General features: G+C 36.8%; 1 protein-coding gene across 3 annotated transcripts in view; it reads right to left on the minus strand.

Annotated features, from left to right (window-relative positions):
* The window catches only part of CTNNA3 (catenin alpha 3), a 499,026-nt gene extending 487,060 nt beyond the window's left edge, over window positions 1-11,966 (minus strand). For all 3 annotated transcript variants that reach the window (XM_065638800.1, XM_065638799.1, XM_065638801.1), the window contains exons 1-2: window positions 11,858-11,966; window positions 4,979-5,085 (exon numbers count right to left, since the gene is read on the minus strand). In XM_065638800.1, coding sequence (XP_065494872.1) covers window positions 4,979-5,085; window positions 11,858-11,882 — 132 coding nt within the window. In that variant the 5' untranslated portion in view covers window positions 11,883-11,966. The remainder of the gene's footprint in view (window positions 1-4,978; window positions 5,086-11,857) is intronic.
* Window positions 11,967-17,387: the final 5,421 nt, after the last annotated feature.

Consider the following 17,387-nt stretch of genomic DNA (forward strand, 5'->3'; position numbering starts at 1 on the left):
TGAAGGGGTGGGATTTTTTGTCACAGTTACTGAAATACTGAATTCCTAAGGAACTGTGCAGTGGTTCTTCCAATGCTATATTCAGTTCCTGCCAGTCTTTGCAGACAATCTTTTAATATTGCAGTAGTTAAGGAAACAATGCCCTAGTACTTTGAGTATCAAAAGATTTGGGTCACCTTTGATATTAATGTAAAAGTATTTTCAAGCATCAATCATAAAACATTAATTTGTGTTTAAAATTTACTTCAATGTGACTGCAACCCCTAAACATTTGAAAAAACAAGACAAGAACCCAGTGATCTAATGACAACAGCAGAACACCCTGCTCACTGTTCCAAATCTGAGGCAGATGTTTGAGGACAGCAAAGTATTGCCCACACAAATAAACACTGGTTAATCACTTTCAGTAGGCATAAAGTAAACTTACCATATACATAGATCCAAAACCAAACAGCATATGTTTTCCCTGTAAGAAAACTTTTGTCCATGTGGATGACAGGTGAGAATAAATGCCTTTCAACTTCCCTATTTTTCATCAGTGATGCAAGGGACTCTAAATTACATGTATGTTTCTACATACTCTGTAAAACCTAACTATCTCTTGCAGCCATAAACTCTCCTTAGCTCATATTTATGTACAAAATATTAATATAAAGACAAGAGGTTTGGCAAGGAAATACTCTTACAAGTATTTGCTTTTGTATGCATACGTACACATAACATATATGTTAAGTGTAAGTGTGCATGCAAAAATACATGGAGCTTTAGATACAATATCCAAACAAATGGCAAATTTACAGCTTATAAGACTTGCAATGACTGCAGAGCAAAGACAGTTACGAAGTGTTTCCTGCAATAATGAAGCTATGTGAATCTCATCGAGTTCTCTTTCAAAACTTTTACTTGTACGTAAATTCAAAAGGAACAAGTCTTATAATAGTTTGCTACAGAAGAAAATTTTTACCTAGCCGTAACTGTAATCATTACTTAGTATAGCAAAGAGATTAGACTTCAGTCTCCAAGGATGAGATAAAACAAGAGGATATTTTCCATTACAATAATTGTTAAATTTTGTGAGTAAATCTAGCACAAGCATGACAAATATTAGACATCAACTATGCAAATGAAAATCCTTTATAATCTACTGATTGCTTCACACTTATTGTTCTATGACAGCATGCATCTCTGATAAAAGCACAGAATTAAGGAAAGATTGTTTGTCTGAGCAAGTATCCAATTTACATAAGACAGCTGTCAGTAGAATTATGTCAATTTGGACAACTATCATTTTTGATGTGTTAGATGCACTAATAGAGAAAACTTTACCTAAATGCCTTCCTTTCAAAACTAATGTTGGCAAAGTACCTGCAATAAAATAAAGGCCACAGAGAGGGAGAATCACCTCTGGTGAGAGAACAATTGGACAGGATTAAATAAATGTTTCTGCAGTACATAGAAAACAGAGTGCACATGGTAGTACATCCCCATGAGAGTACAGTTGATAAGGCTGGATGCAGAATTACACTAATGCAGTTCTGCCACTTCCACCATCCGAGTTTCTATCTCTGCAGAGCCCTGCACAGCACTATTTGAACTAACCACCCAGGCTCAGACCAGTGCTTGGGGTGCAAAGAGGGAAATGCAGGGAGATTGCTGCCCCAGCAATCCCACACACACTGTAATTTAGGGGCATCGTTTTATTCCAAGGATGGAGAAGTTGCCAAGTCAAAGGGTTTTGTATAAAACATGTCATACTGTTTCCACAGTTTTAAAGCAATCACCACTGCCAATTGCAGGGATGACACGGAATCTAGCAAAGTCATTTCCAAAGTTACTTCCACACAGGTTGGTTTTGCCTTCATTTTCTCCCATGTTAACACTGTTAACCTAATGATGCTCTAACCTAATGATGCTGTAACACAGCATAACTGGTCAGACACTTCCACTGCCTCCTTCCTACCACAGCATTATGAGACTACTAAATATAATAAATAAATAAATTAGAACATAAATCTTGACATAAAGTGTTCAAAGCAGTAGCTCCCAAGTGAATCAGGCCAGAACATAATACTATTCATTTTTATCTGTGACTGGTCCAATTTTCATTCTAAACATAGATCAGTTGTCATTTATTGCCTTTCCAGCATCTCAATCACCCTTCACTGAGTATTAGTTTTAATCTCTGCTTTTGCATTTTCAACATTTTTTCTTGTCTCCTTCCCTCTCAAAATAGAAGTTTCTCTTCCACAGTTCTGCTATGAAACAAACAAAGCATTAAGGTTGAGAGGGGGAAAAGACAGCCAAAATCATATTCTCTTTGAACCAGAGCACTTCTATTTTTAGCAGACTCAAGCTTTTTAAAGATGCTTGAGAAGAGCTTTAAAAAAATTAGATGGTTTATTTGTTTTGTTCTGGGACTGTCTATCTTTGCTTTGTCAGGTTTCTTTGATCTTGCAAAACTCAGGCCAAAATTTAAATTTCTTCATCTCTTTAAAAAAAGAAAAATCCACAGTGTTGCAGCTGCCTGAGCACAGTTTGACCTACTGGTATATATACAAGAGAAGGTTTTAAAATGCAGTCTGTCTATTCCTACTACTCTGAAACTAATTTTATATACAAGAGAAGGTTTTAAAATGCAGTCTGTCTATTCCTACTACTCTGAAACTAATTTTATAATCCATTCACATATGATACTCCACCTTGACAGCTTCCCACAAACCACCGAACTGTTAAGTGAGGTTTTATACACCATTGATCACACGCGGGCAAAAATCGATGAATAAACGCAGATAAAATGAGTGAGGGGCAGCTCAGGTAATAACAGCTGGAAATGTTGTAATGATAAAAAGAAAAGGTTACTTTCTGAAGAAAAGAATCTCCCAAGAAGGAATGAGTAAGGGAAGAAAAGAAGAGCAATCCAAAAAAATGAGAAAAATTTTCAAATACAACCATGAAAAATCAATAAAAGAAACTGAATGAGTTAGGGAGAGGCAAAATTTTCAAATGGGGAAAATACAACTTTATTTGTTAGAGACAAACTTATTTCAATCAATTAACTGATTTTTAAAAGCAAGTTTTCCTAGAACAGTGATAAAACGTGATCAGCACCTCTTTACTTTTCCTAGCTTTTAGAGCACATACAGCACTTCTGGAACCAGGGACTTTTCTGACATGAAAGTTAAAATAAACATAAGAACCATTACACCAAACACACTCGTCATTTCATTGTCCTCATCTTTTATCTCTGTATTCTTATTCCCTCCAATTAATTATAACCTGACTGTTCCCCTGTATCCGGCCATCACCCCTTGGCAAGCCAGGAGAAACAGCATGCAAAGGACTGGCTTCCAGGACAAAGAAGGAAAGATGCCATCAGAGCAGCGTGTGTGAAAAGAAGCGCATTCCTGGAATAACAAAATTTACCATGTACCTAAGTGGCTGAGTCGAGTCGAATCAAGCCCATGAATTGTACAAGAAAAAAAATATTTTTTCCTTTAACATCTGTTCAAGTACAATAATACTATTGTTTTAATTAAACTGAAACAATTATTTACCTCTTTTTTTAAAAATAGAAAAGTTCCAAACCAAAAAAATGGGAAATAATAGAAAACCTGGGAGATATGTCCTTACCTTTTTTAAATAAGCTGTACACCCCCAATTCTTACAGGTATATAAAGAGAACAGCCAGAGTACAGTATTCAGCCTGGCTTTGCTCTATTTACCAACTATCATTCTACCAGTTACAGATTTGTTTGTTGATTGTTAACATAAGCTTTTTAACAAAAAGTTATTGTCTTGTAAGAGGAATTGATCGAAGAGTTTGGAAAGATCTTAACCAACCAACCACTGAAACTACTTCATAGCCATTATACCTGATCATCTTCAGAACCTGAAAAACACCAAAGTATTAATTCTGCGGAAAGTTACACCTTTCTGTACCTACACAAACTGCAGCCAGAGCAGCAACTGCCATGTAAACATACCCTCAGGCACCAGGAAAAGAATACTAAATAAGCAGTGTACAGCTGTGACAAGTAGTTTGGTCTACAACATCCTGGCAAGGCTGAAGTGCGGTGACAATCTGACATCCTGTGCTACATGCAATTCTTTAATTAAATGCAGGTACCCCAACATCTCTGTTCTACGTACAATGAAGAGACAATTCAAAATAGCTTGTTTCAAAACAGATTATGTCCTCTCTGTTCTTTACCCTATAACATATTGCTATGGAGGTCTTTTAACATTTTCTTAGTTACATAAGTTATTTGCAAAATGAGGTCAGATCTTCTGCAAGTAGGTCCTTTCCATTGTATTAAAAGAGACATTTATAATCCATGTCAAATACAGAGATAATGAGAAAACCTTATACACACTCAGCACTGCATATTTAACCAGTGAATACTTGAAAAAGAAGTGGAATATGCAGTAAAATTGTTTTAACAACAAACCTGAAAACATTTTTGTAAATCCCTCAGTCCAAGTTTTCTTCACTTGGAAGGAAAGGTACTAAAATAGCTTTATACAATATGCAACAGCTACATTGTTCTTAGACTACCTCTAAAATACAACAAAATGCAATTTTATTTAAGATTCAGATAAAGAAACTCACCTACATATCTCAAGGCAGCTCTTTTCCACTCTGTCTGCTACTTAGAATATGCAACCGTTCATGGGTTGGAAATCCATTTTCAGCATATTCTACATTTAACATCCACTAGATAATACTGTACAAGAGACTAGCTACAATACACAACATTTGCTATGATATACTGTGTGGCATTTGCAAAAATGGAAGTGACAAAGGAATGACCAAATTTGGAAGAAGACAGATCCCCCTGGACAGTTTGAGCCAGAGAAAACTACAAATACAGAAGAGCTGTGGGTACACCTTTCATAATAGTGTCATTAGGAAAAGTTCTTCAGCCTTATTCCTTTCCCTCTATGGTTATCCAATTTATTTTCTGCAATACCAAAATACCTGAATTATCAATGGTTCCAGTAATTTCTCCACTGTAAAAGTCTGGATCTGCAGATCCCGAGGATCAATCTTGAGTTTAATGTTTGGCATTTTTGCTGATGTTTCACCTAGGTACAAAAGGAAAAAAATTACAACAAGCAATTATTAGGCACAATTGCAAGTCACATTGCCCTGTCAGAGCCCAGACACTGCCTATTGGAGTACAGACTTGGCTCCATAACAGGCTTAGGATTTCAAAAGATAAATGTTTTCCGATTCATCATTTCTAAATTGTGAAAAAATATGCAGATGCTTGCATAAACTGTAATAAAGTGCATATAATTCCTTATCTTCTCTTCCAAATTTCTAAATTGACCATATCTTAAAAAAATACACAAGAATAATTGCATTAGAAGACCTTCGAATATAAGTTCTCTACCAGTCAATAAAAAGGATCTTTAAAGCAAGAATTATATCTCATTGAATTTATGACAAAACAAAACCACTAATGCTATGTGCACAATACCCGTATCTCATTCCATGTGCCAAATTACAGTGGTCATAACAAACACTTTAAGACAAAAATATATATATCAGCTCTTAAAAGTCCTGGCAATTAATAGCAGGAGAAAGTGAAACATTTGGTTACTTTACACCTGGTAATAACAAATATTTCCTAAGTGTCAAGACAGATTAGGTCAAGAAAGCCTATTACTGAAGTCAATAAGATGGAATTAAAGCTAAGTAAGGTCTTTAAAGTGAATAAATCATTCATTAGGAGCTTGATCCAAAGTCCACTGATGTTAATTTAAGAGTTTTCACTGAGTTCACTGGGACGTGGTTCAGGCCTTTGGCCACAGTGAAATGTGTGTGTGCCAACAAAGAGTTATAACTCTGCTTTAGTAGGAATGCAACCGATTATTGCCCCCAAATGAAAGACATTTTAAATTTTCCAGTAACTTTACTTCCCATAAAACATAGCTCAAAGCCTTTGTAGCCAATAAAGACTTCAAACACACAAATAATGGGTATCTGTCCTTTTTAAGCAGGACTTATTATAACCATCGCTGCTGTATAATAAAATAATAAGGTACTGCAACTGTGCAGGCTAGAGAGATATATTGTCACCTTCTGGTGAACCTAGCATTGATTTAATACAACACAGTTGCCTTAGAGTTTCTATAGCAAGTTGTGTAGGAATCAATCTGAATTGTTGATCACAGAATAGTTATCCACATTTCACTTGCAAGCAAAGATATTGTGAATGATAATTAAATAATTAAGGTTAAAGGTAATTTATGGTTTTGGCATTCTTAGTAAAGGTTATACAAGTGTCAAGTTTATTCTTTTATTACAAGCTATACTAGTTGCAGCCTGAAGTTCCTGCAGATTCAGCTGCACACATATTTAAAGAACTGACTTTTCAGTTTTAATTCCAAGTCAAAAGATAAAGAGAATAAAAACTTGAGATGAGACTGACCAGAATTATACTTTTCCTTCTATGGCAATTAATAATACAAAGATAACTCTAGAAATGCCAATGCAAAATATTTGGCCATATTTACACATTTCATATTTAGATACTTGTAACAAACACCAAGGAAATAAAATTGGAGACCCTCAAAATCACCAGTGTCATAGCTGCCTGTCTGTCCACTGAATCAGTAGGTAGGATACTCCCACTGTTTTAAAATACCTATTTAACTTATCACTCTGTTTGAAGGGAGCTGAGCCCCCTCATCATTCAATGCTTCAGAAACCAGTGGTGGCTCCTAGTCAAGGAAAACAACCGCAGCCCTTCCGCTAACTCCAATTGTTACGCATCCTCCCCCATGAGACCAAGCTGTAGCTATGCAATTGTACAGACCACACCTCTTATTCAAAAAGCCTCACTGCAGCTGTTACAAAGTTCTTTGACACCGATGATTCAGTATATTCTGCTGGTTCTGTTCTACTCAATGTAAAATACTTTTTACTCACTGAGCTCAGAACAAAACAGGCTGAAAACACAGCATAGCTATAGAGGCTGGTGGTTAGGGCATGCTCCCAGAAGGCATATTTTGTTTCCAAATTTTGCTTAAGTAACGCTTTCAGAATTTCAGATCGAGGAGAACCAAAAGAGATAGACGACATCTAAAGTCGACAAACTCAAAATATCTACAAACACATTCAATATAATAAATGTCCTGCTGAATCAGATCAACAGTCCATCTAGCTCAGTATGTTTGTTATGCTCAGGCTATTTAGAGAGCATGCAAGCCCAGCCATTTCCTATGCATCATTCTTCCAATACTTCTCCAGCATCCAGAACCGTTTATGATCAATGTTAGAGGACACTACCCCTACCTAGCATGCATTTAAGGACTTACTCTTCACAAATCTGTCAAATCTTTTTAAACTTCTGATTAAAAAACAAAGCAAAGAGTAAAAACTCAGAAATTTGTCAGGATGGTACTATTGAGTAGCTTAATGAATCAAGAGGGAAAAGTACTGACATGAAAAAGTATAAAACCCTATAGGATTAAAAAAAAAAAAAAAAAAAAGGACAACTGGAAGAGAATAATTCTGTATGACCAAGGATCAGCCCATTATAGAAAAGCAACAGAAGCCAACCCTTCCTCCTCTGACTCATTGGGAACAGAGGGAATGTTAATGCTTAGTTTGGTGGTTTATCAGTCCTAGCTCTCTATTATGCCTATCAATCCTTAAACATTATTTTGTACTTCTCAGTTCTACACGTACCACTTTCAGAGTCTCCTTACACACAGTAACAGTTGCCCATACAAACGTGACCTAGAAAGACAGGGTTGAAACTTTTCCCCCAGGTTTTTTCGGATTTTGTTTGGTTTGGGGTTGCTTGTTTTGGTTGGGGGTTTTTTGTTGTGTTTGGGAGGGGGCAAAGGGAGATTGTTTGGAAGCTTTGTTTGTTTGTTTTGGTTGGTTTATGTTTGGGTTTGTATTTTGTTTTGTTTGTTGTGGCAGTTTTTGTTTTAGTTTGAGTGCAATGACACCATGCACACAATCTGACTGGTAAAATACAACATTGTTTGCACACACACTGAGAACAACACTGGAATGCTTTCATCATTTAATGCTTTCATCATTTAATCATCTAGATTCAGGAAAATATTTCTTAAATGCTTCCATTCTAGTAAGTAGAACTACTATATCCTCCTCATCCCTCCATAGGTCAGGAAATAACCAGAGTGCAAAACCAGATTATACAGGTTGATACCACCAATGAAAAACAGTCAATAAGGGCAAGTCTCTTCTAAGAAATGGAAACAACTACTTCTACAGGAGTATTCAGTTGTTGGCACCTTGGAAGGAGAGCTTCATACACGCAAAAAACAATGGGCAACTACCTTGGTTGGGGTTGACTACCTGATTTAAGGTAATTCTAACAATCCCTTTATCCTTCTGCTAAAACGGGTTTTGCTGTTTCAAAGCTCAGCTTCTGTTCCTTTCAGTTTTTATTCCAATAAGATTTTTGAAAACTAACAACAACTTTCCAAGATCACAAAGCTACGCTGAGAAAAAACTGGAGGTTGCATACACTCATGTCTGTAATATTTTCATTCAATGACCCCTCCATTCATTTTAGCAGTTCTTCTGACTTGCTAACTTTGCAATTAACTGTACCATATGTACCCAAACAGTACAACAGTTTAGATCACCATTATCATATATCTTAATATCTCGGCAATACTCAGTTTTGAAAAAGGATATCTCAAATGTGAAGCATTAAAAAATATTTTAGGTTGGAGGGGTGTTGTTTCTTTGGGGGGAGGGTTGCTTGGTTGTTTTTTGTTGGTTTGTTGTTGGTTTAAATGAATTCTTCCAGACGAAAGCTTTATACAGCTTCACACACTAGCTATTTCAGATACCATCTTTATAGAACCATAAAACTGAAAAAAACCACACCACCACAACCCCAAGAAATATTGTAATCAATTCGTTATAATATGCTGTATATCTTGCAACAAGGCAAGAAATAAGGCAGGCTTTTTTTGTCTTCGGTTAGTTGAGGAATTCACAATCAGCCAGAGGGCTTCATACAACTACAAACTCCGTCATGGTGAATTTGAAACACCTCCTGGTTTCTTCACACTGTGCACATAACATCCTTGGTGAACTGAGCTCTGCAACAAGAGCTTATTCTTGCAGCTCACGCCAAAGACATGCCCACTCTGTATTCACACAAACACGTTGGTTTTTTACTATTATTTTTATCTATAGTGACTCTTACTGTTAATACCCATTAGTTCTTTATGTATGGAAACTAAACCCAAAAGTGAAACCAATTTATCAATCATATAATTCTTTGGAAATATGTTAAATATGTAATGATGTAAGTAAAGTCTCTAAAACTCAAAAGTGAGAGATCTAGCACAAAATGCAATCTCAAAGGGCCAACACCTATTAACTGCCCCATTTTACTGAACAATGAATATTCAGAAAGGTTCTTTGTCTGCGATGCAGATTAAAATTCAAGCTTTCTTATAGCTACAGCTATATAGTCATTTCCAGCAACATTTGCTATACTAGCAAGGAAGCTATCAGTAATCTGGAAGCCGTGTTGCCATCAACATTCATACCCCCACTCAGTACCTTGAATTCAAGATTAAAGGGAGATCCTTCCCTACAGTACTAATAATTTGCTCTGAAAACCACAAACAACCATCATTCACATCTCTCTCTTCTCAGCTTCAATTCCAAACTGCACTGCTATTCAATAGCTTCTTAAACTGAATCTCCCACAATAACACAGTAGGGCATGCACCTTTGTTTGACTCTGTGGTGTTGGCAAACAGCATATGATGTTTGTGCGTACCTGTCAGCATGTTGGTGCAGCCTAGGAACATACAGCAGAGAAGCAGCCACGCTGCTGAAAAACTGTTTCTGCTGTGTCCACCTCTGAATCAAAAGGCCTTTTAATTCAACGAGACACCCTCCTCCAGCTTCACTGTGATTGTATCAAACCACATCATTTCACACTCTTTAAAAACAGACTTTTTTTTTTTTTACCATCTCCAGTTCACTAGCTGTGTAAATCTTTGGCCAACACTTCAATAAATCTACCATTTATTCACATTTAAAAAAAGGAAATCTTCATGATATAATATTGCTGGTTAACAACCCTTATCTTTGACACTTTCACAAGCTTCCCAGGATACGGGTACTTCTTGAAATCCATCACAACAGTTGCAAATAGATGGTATCAACTGAACTGTGATTTCCTTCTGGTCAAGACATACATCAGTTGCAAGGGGACAGGTGAGAACTGGATGGAGACAGCACTTCATGCTTCTACTGAGATTTGAAGAAATCACTAGATGATTTTCAGGTTATTTTTTCTGCAGATACTCTCATGCTTTAACTTTGCAGCAGCTTCCCCTCAATTCCTTGATAGAAGGGGGAAATAAAACCTTCATTGCTTACAGCAAGAGCTGCTCCCCATTCTCTCAGCACAACTTCCTATACTACAGGTCATCTACAACAATCAGATATTTTCTAAAATTCAGCAGATTAAAATATTGTTGTAATCATAGTAACTTTCTCTTATTAAAGGTCACTGCGCTCCAAAATCCTACCACTGAGCAGTCTCAAACTTGGGAGGTGTTACATGTGCTGTGACTTTCCCTTTTCTTTCCTTCTAGGTTGTTTTGGAGGTGTTCGGTTTTTGTTTGTCGTTTTTTGTTTGGGTGTTCGGGGTGGGTGTTTGGTTTTAACCTTAGCATATTGTCTAACATAAGCATATTTATTCTTTGCTTGAGCCCTGGCTCAACTGGCTTTTGAACTCAAGATTAACTTTCTAGCCTTAACTTACCATTAACTGAAAATCAATAGCAAAAAGGATTGTTCCAGAAGAATTATATTCTAAGGCATAAATGACCTACTTAAGGGTTCACTTGCTGATTCTGTTTTGGGTTTTGGTTTGTTTGTTTGTTTTTCTTTTTTTTAAGTAATTCTGATGCTTTGTGAAACTTCCTTAAAGCATCCAAAATATGAATAAAAGCTTGCAAGCCAATGCAGTGAAAACCACAAAATCTTAAATTATTTTGTTTCCTTGACTACATATTTTTAACTTACCAGAACCTCCTTACTGTTATTTACCATATTAGCTGATTGGCTTTTGCATAGGGTTTGCTTGGTTGGTTTGTTTGGTTTAAATCAAGGGTAATAGGTGATAGAAAGAAAAACAGGCAGCCAGCAAACATCATTCTGGGGTTTTCTCTGATATTTCCACTTACAAAGCAAACCTCCAGATCCTTCCAGATCATCTTCATTAAGATGACAAATTTTGGTGCTTGCCTCAGGACAGAATGAGAATCACAGTCCATCTTCTATTTTTTTAAAATGCACACATCTACTCCAGTATAGAATGCCCTCTAATTACAGCAGGGATCCTGACCGAGATATTTTGGTAAAAGGCTGCTATAACCTCACACTCAGTTGTATTAACCTTTACAGTAGGCAATTTCAGCACTGTAGACCAGCAGTTCTTAAACACTTGGGATGTTAAGCATGTGTCACAAGATACAGTTGTGTCTCAGAACAGCCAGAAAAGCAACCACCTGCACACTCCTACCAAGTGCTACGAACTTTAAGATAATGAGAATTTTGTCTTTTCAACAGATGTGTCCAAACTGAAACTGCTGAGTCTTTTGGTGTAAGAAAAAGACACAGGAAAAACAGTCAAAAGTTTGTATCCATGTGCAATACAAGGTGAAAATAGTACCTGCAGCTTCTAAACCATTTATAAGTACACTGTATACCGACATAGATAAACTAATTAGTGTCAGAAAGCAGAGTCAAAGATATACTGCATAAATTAGAAAACAACCTTAGAATCCATTTCCTGCTAGATAATTAGAAAGCCAATAGCACATCACTCACCTATCCTAGAATACAAATGGTCCATATTCAGCACTAAGGCAACTGTCTATGTAATTTCCTTGTGTAAGGAACTTCAGTGCAACTGCTATGGCTCACTATTTGGCTTCCGAGGCATCTGCAAGGGACTGCCTGACAAGCTCTCCAGTGTATTTCAGGATGACTGACAGGACACAGTGGCTGCTGGAGGGGTGGGCAGGGGGATGGGCATCCTTAAAGCTATATACTACAGCACAAATATGTCCAAAAAAATCTAAATTTAAAAAGCTTTTGAACAATTAGATTACATGAAACATGTCGTTACTGATGCTTCTGGTGCTTATTCTCATAATTTTCAGCACATCTATTGTTTTCCCATACATTCTGATTGTATGCCAACTTCTGTCTCAAGGCAATGACTCAGTCTCACACTTTTGAGCTGGACAGCAAAGGGATTCATAAGGCTCTCACCCAGTAACTTGGCACCAGATTTGTTTTCTTTGTTGTTTTATTTTTTTCCATTGTATGTTACTCTACACTGACATACAATATATTATTCTATCAAATTCATGAAATGCACAGGCCTAATGCTTTCTAAAAAACAGCAAAGACAAAATTATTAAACCAAAGTAGTCTGGATTAGTATTTTTAAAGAAGATACACATGGACAGGATACCTGCGGACTTCCAAGACATTAAAACATTGCTGATGACACCTAATAGAATATACTTTATTATTTGTTCTTAATTGCAATATTTATTGTATAGCTTCACCAATAGGTGCTAGTACCACTCTGGGAAGAAAATTTGTTAGTCCTTTTGCTACAGAGTCAGTACAGCAAGTGCAAATCAGGTTTTATAGAAGCCACAAAAACAGTCGCTCCATTTTTCTTTAATCTTCTGATACATGAAATTAGATATTCAGAAATCTAAAATGTACTGGTCCTGTTTACAGCACAACAGTATGGACTTTTTTTTGCTTGAAGACCTGCTGTACTTTGTGGGCCAGACCGTGCCCGGGAATGAAGCAACACCACTGACACCTGGGAAGGATTGGGCCTGTTTAACACCAGGGAAAACCTATAATGCACCTGCCAAATTACTTAAATTCCCATACAAAGCTGACCGGTTACACTCTAACCTCCTCAGATTCTATCACTACTAACAAACATGTCTGTCAATGCAAAGACACCACAAAGGAAAGTAGAGCTGGAGAATTAAAGAAGGTGGCAAGATTCAGACCCATTAATAATATTTGTTCACTGAAGGCTACTCAAACAGACTTTGCATTTAGGTGTAGATTTGCAGTGAAGTAACTGGAAGATAATTTTTATAACTGAGAAAAAAAGAAAACAAATTGGTTTTTACATTCCGTTTCACTTCCCTCTATGCCTACTTTCTCCCTAGCGCAATTTTTTAATCCATTGGCCAACTTAACCACACCTGAAAAACAGCTGAAGTTCCCAAGAACACAAGATTTCCACCAAGTTGTCCAACATAGTTCTCAGCATAGAGTCACACAGCATCCCTTATAATGAATCCATCAAGGAAAAGAATGCAGTGTAAGCCTAGTTCTTACTGTACACCAGAGAACTCACATGGCAAAGAACAGGTTATGACTGACTTAACGGCATGAAAAGCCTTAGTTTAGTTCTAGGTTTATGGAACAAAACATTTGAGATGGGGAAAGCATTACACCTCAATGAACTTGCCTCATGCAGACTTTCTGACGTCTAATGAGATAGCAAATGAAGATTTTTTCCCAGGGTTTTAACATTCAGAACATGCTCTCTTTTCCTTAATAGTCATGCCAACTTTTTCAACAGTACGTTCTATCAAAACACTTTTTCAAGCAGAGGTTGTCTTCCAATACCTCATAAGGCAATAGAATCGCAGAGTAAAAATTACTTACGCAAGATCACACAGAATGCCAGTGGCAGAATCAAGAATGGAGTGCTGGGATACAACCATCTAGTGACTAGAGCACCTTACTCACACTTTTTTTTAACTGAGGCCAATAAACAGCCTAAAAAGAGTGAAACATTTCCAAATACAATTTACACTATAAACCTAAATAATATAATCTCATCTTCCATACTTGTGTCAAAGTTACCCAGATACACGTATTTCTTATTCCTAGCTAATACATTCTTCTCCTTCAAACATACTATCAAAATAACTGCCTTGGTTGAACGCACACACTTCCAGCCAGTTGCAACACACTGACAAATTCTAGATGTTCCAGCAGAGGTGGGAATCCTACAGCCTGAGCAGTTACAGAAATTTTGGCCTCACACTAGCATACCAGATTCTGCTTTTCAACCAACAGCTATCCAAAAATGTGTTATGGCCCTGAGCCTACAGCCCCAGCAACGAAAATCTTCTCCACTGAAGTTAAGCATGGAAACTTGTGAACATGACAATGCCCTCACTATATTAGCAGTAAACTAAATGATTCCACTGATATCAATGAACTTGTAGTGGATATACACCATTATGGATGACAGCAGAATCAAAACAATCCTGCTTGGTTTAGAAATGCTTTACCAACCTTATCTTCATAACACTTCATCCAGGTACATTTTTGCAGATACTAGAGTTTTTGGTCTCAGACTGCAGTTGTAATATTTAATATAATGAAAATGCATTTACTTCAAAAAAAGACCAAAAAAATAAGGTGGTATGACATCAGATGGCAGCATTTCATTCAAAAAAGAAAAGGTTTTCATTAATACTCTTTGGACACTTCAAATTCTTAAAAAAAAAAAATCCTTTCACATGAGTCTCTGTGCTATTTTCACTGCATGCACTGTGAACACAGAGCAAGGACCCCTCTCTATTTAAGCGGCATGCAGTTCCTACACGGATGGCAATCCTGTGCTGGTAATGATAGGTTAAGAAAGTCTGGCTCCAAGCCCTCCATTTTGTTATCACTTTTAAAGTGTTCCTATCTCAACTGAGAACCAGAGACTCTGTATAAATAAAGTTCAAGTTGACCTTCCACTAAAAATAGGATATTGTTCAACTCATTTAAAAAAAAAATGCAACCAAAAAAAATCCATGATGTGCTATTGAAAGGATTTTTTTGTTAAACACAATCCTCTCATCTCCCATTTTTGTTATTTGCCTAGGGTTATCTATTGCAACATTATACTATATCGTTTTGCTTAACAAATGTCTCTCAGTCAGTTGCAATGAGGTAAAAAAAGAAAGAAAAAAAAACCAAAACACAACACACCACATTTTTCCCACTACTCTTGCCAACAGATTTTGTTGTTTCATACCTATGCACTACCTCAGGATGCTTCACCATTGTGTACCATTTTACATAGCTATTTTCAAATTCCTATAAAGGTTATTTGTTTTGTCCACTGACCCAGTGCCCCTGTTGTCTACAGATATGCACAAAACAACCCCAAAATTAAGGGTAGCATACATGATTGATATTTCTTAAACACATATTAATTTGAGATATGCATCCAAAAAAAAAAAAAAAAGAGAAACATTTCTCAGAAACAGCATCGTTTGGTTGGCAAGCAGCTAGTTAGCCAGCACCTGCAAAAGTACGATCTAAAAAACAGGGGATAGAAAAACAGGACTTAAGCAAAACCATAATCCCACCACATCCTGCTTGTATACATGGACAGACCTCTGACATGCAGATTAATTCTTCCAATGGGGTTCCTGGTGCTGCATGCCACCCTATTTCCTCTATCAAATCAGAAAACCAGCTTCAAATCAAAACATGGCTCAGAAGAAAAACCCTGTCAACACATCATTTCTGGTGAAACAGCTTCAGAAGACTAAAGACATTCCAGTCCATTTTGACCTCCACTTTCATTCCAACTCATAAGAATTTGTCTAAAGAGCAACTATTAAAAAAAGAACCGCACCACAAAATGAAACACACACAACTTTGTTCCAAGGTGCATTAGTTTCCTAACACCCACCAAATGACTAGGAATACGAGAGAACAGCAACAATTCATTACGCGTTTTTTCTAAATGCCTGTCATCACGCCTAATTCTTTGCTGTCGGATGTCTTTTGAGCTTCACTAGCTCTGAACATAACTCTTGTCTTTAGTAAGAGGAATCCAATTGGATTTTACATAATGAAAAATTGTTTTGGTGTACATAAAGTTCTTGAAACGTGACAAGTGTTATATTGAATATAACAGCCCTACAGTACCCCTCACTTATAAACAAGTGCCTTATATATTTTAAAATCAAAAATAGCTGTATAAAATTGCTTTGTACAGTAATTCAGTATTTTCAACACCGAGGTGACAAATACACATTTACACAAACCTTCCTTGCGTTAGATGCCAAAGTATGAGGAGGTAAGTTAAACTTTTAAAAATAAGAGCATCCATGCAACATTCTATCCTTCCTTTTCCAGTCACAGCTTCATATTCTTTCACTAGGTGGAAAATTCCCTTCATTCCTCTTCAGTCTTACCTTTTGTAACAAGAATCCAACAAGAGATCCTAGAAGCAGCTCTGAGAACTTCCTTGATGCAGCTCGACTCCAGAGGCACTGACAGTGAGACAGCAAGTGGTTGCCTGTCCATAAGAAACAAAATAGGAGGGGAAAAGAGTCAAAATGGGGAGGGCAGTATCCATTTGGAACCTCCTCCTAAACCGTTAGTTCCTGACCTCACTGACAACTTGCTAATCAAAATACCACTTAAAGACACCTCAAGCTCATTCCTAATCTTGCAAACATAGTTTGCCACTGAGCTTTTATACCCTAAATCAAACACCATTGATATCAGTGGCAAAGCCCCCTTAGTAATCAACAAGGTTTACATTGAACGTGAGAGGGGTAAGGGGAAGAAGGAAGCAAAGGCCATTGTTGTAAAATCCAGGTCAAATATAGTTGCAAGGTACATACCATGGAAGTTCATCCAAACCATACTGTACATGACAATCTTCTTCATTTACATTCAGAAAATACTGAAGACATATTTCCAGATCATTAATCCCACATTTATAAGATTTTGCACCAAGGTAGCTATTGAAGAAATTGACATGAGTACAGTTTTGCTAATTTGCTATTATAGCAAATTTGAGTACCCTGAAGTGTAGCATGCAATAGTGCTCATGTAAAAACAACTCTGGAAACTCTGAAGAGGCATAAGTTGCTCAATACTTTTCTCTGTTCTGCTACAGACCCTCTATTCTGTTGCTTTAGATCTTAATGGTCTTAAATCATTCAGTCTGCAAATTTGTAAGAGGTCCATGCGTCAGGCTGAATTTTCATTTTGGAAAATTTCAAATTCAACTACAACAGTTTGGCTATTTTTAAGAGGTTTAGAGGTAAAAAGGGCACAGGCAGGCAGAAGGTTGAGGAAATCTGACACCGGCTAACAGCATTGGAGAGGCCCAACTAGGGAAAGAGAAAAAAAAAGAAAAAAAAACACCTGAGGAATAAGTACATACTGTGACAACTCACAACAGGTAAGGGAAAAAACCCCAAGACTTGGATAGACACAAGATACAACACTGAAACAGTTGTAAGGAATAAAAGAAATACCTATCACATTTGGGCCCCGT

This window comes from Caloenas nicobarica, chromosome 7, assembly GCF_036013445.1.
Source record: "Caloenas nicobarica isolate bCalNic1 chromosome 7, bCalNic1.hap1, whole genome shotgun sequence".
In the NCBI taxonomy this organism is placed as follows: Eukaryota; Metazoa; Chordata; class Aves; order Columbiformes; family Columbidae; genus Caloenas; species Caloenas nicobarica.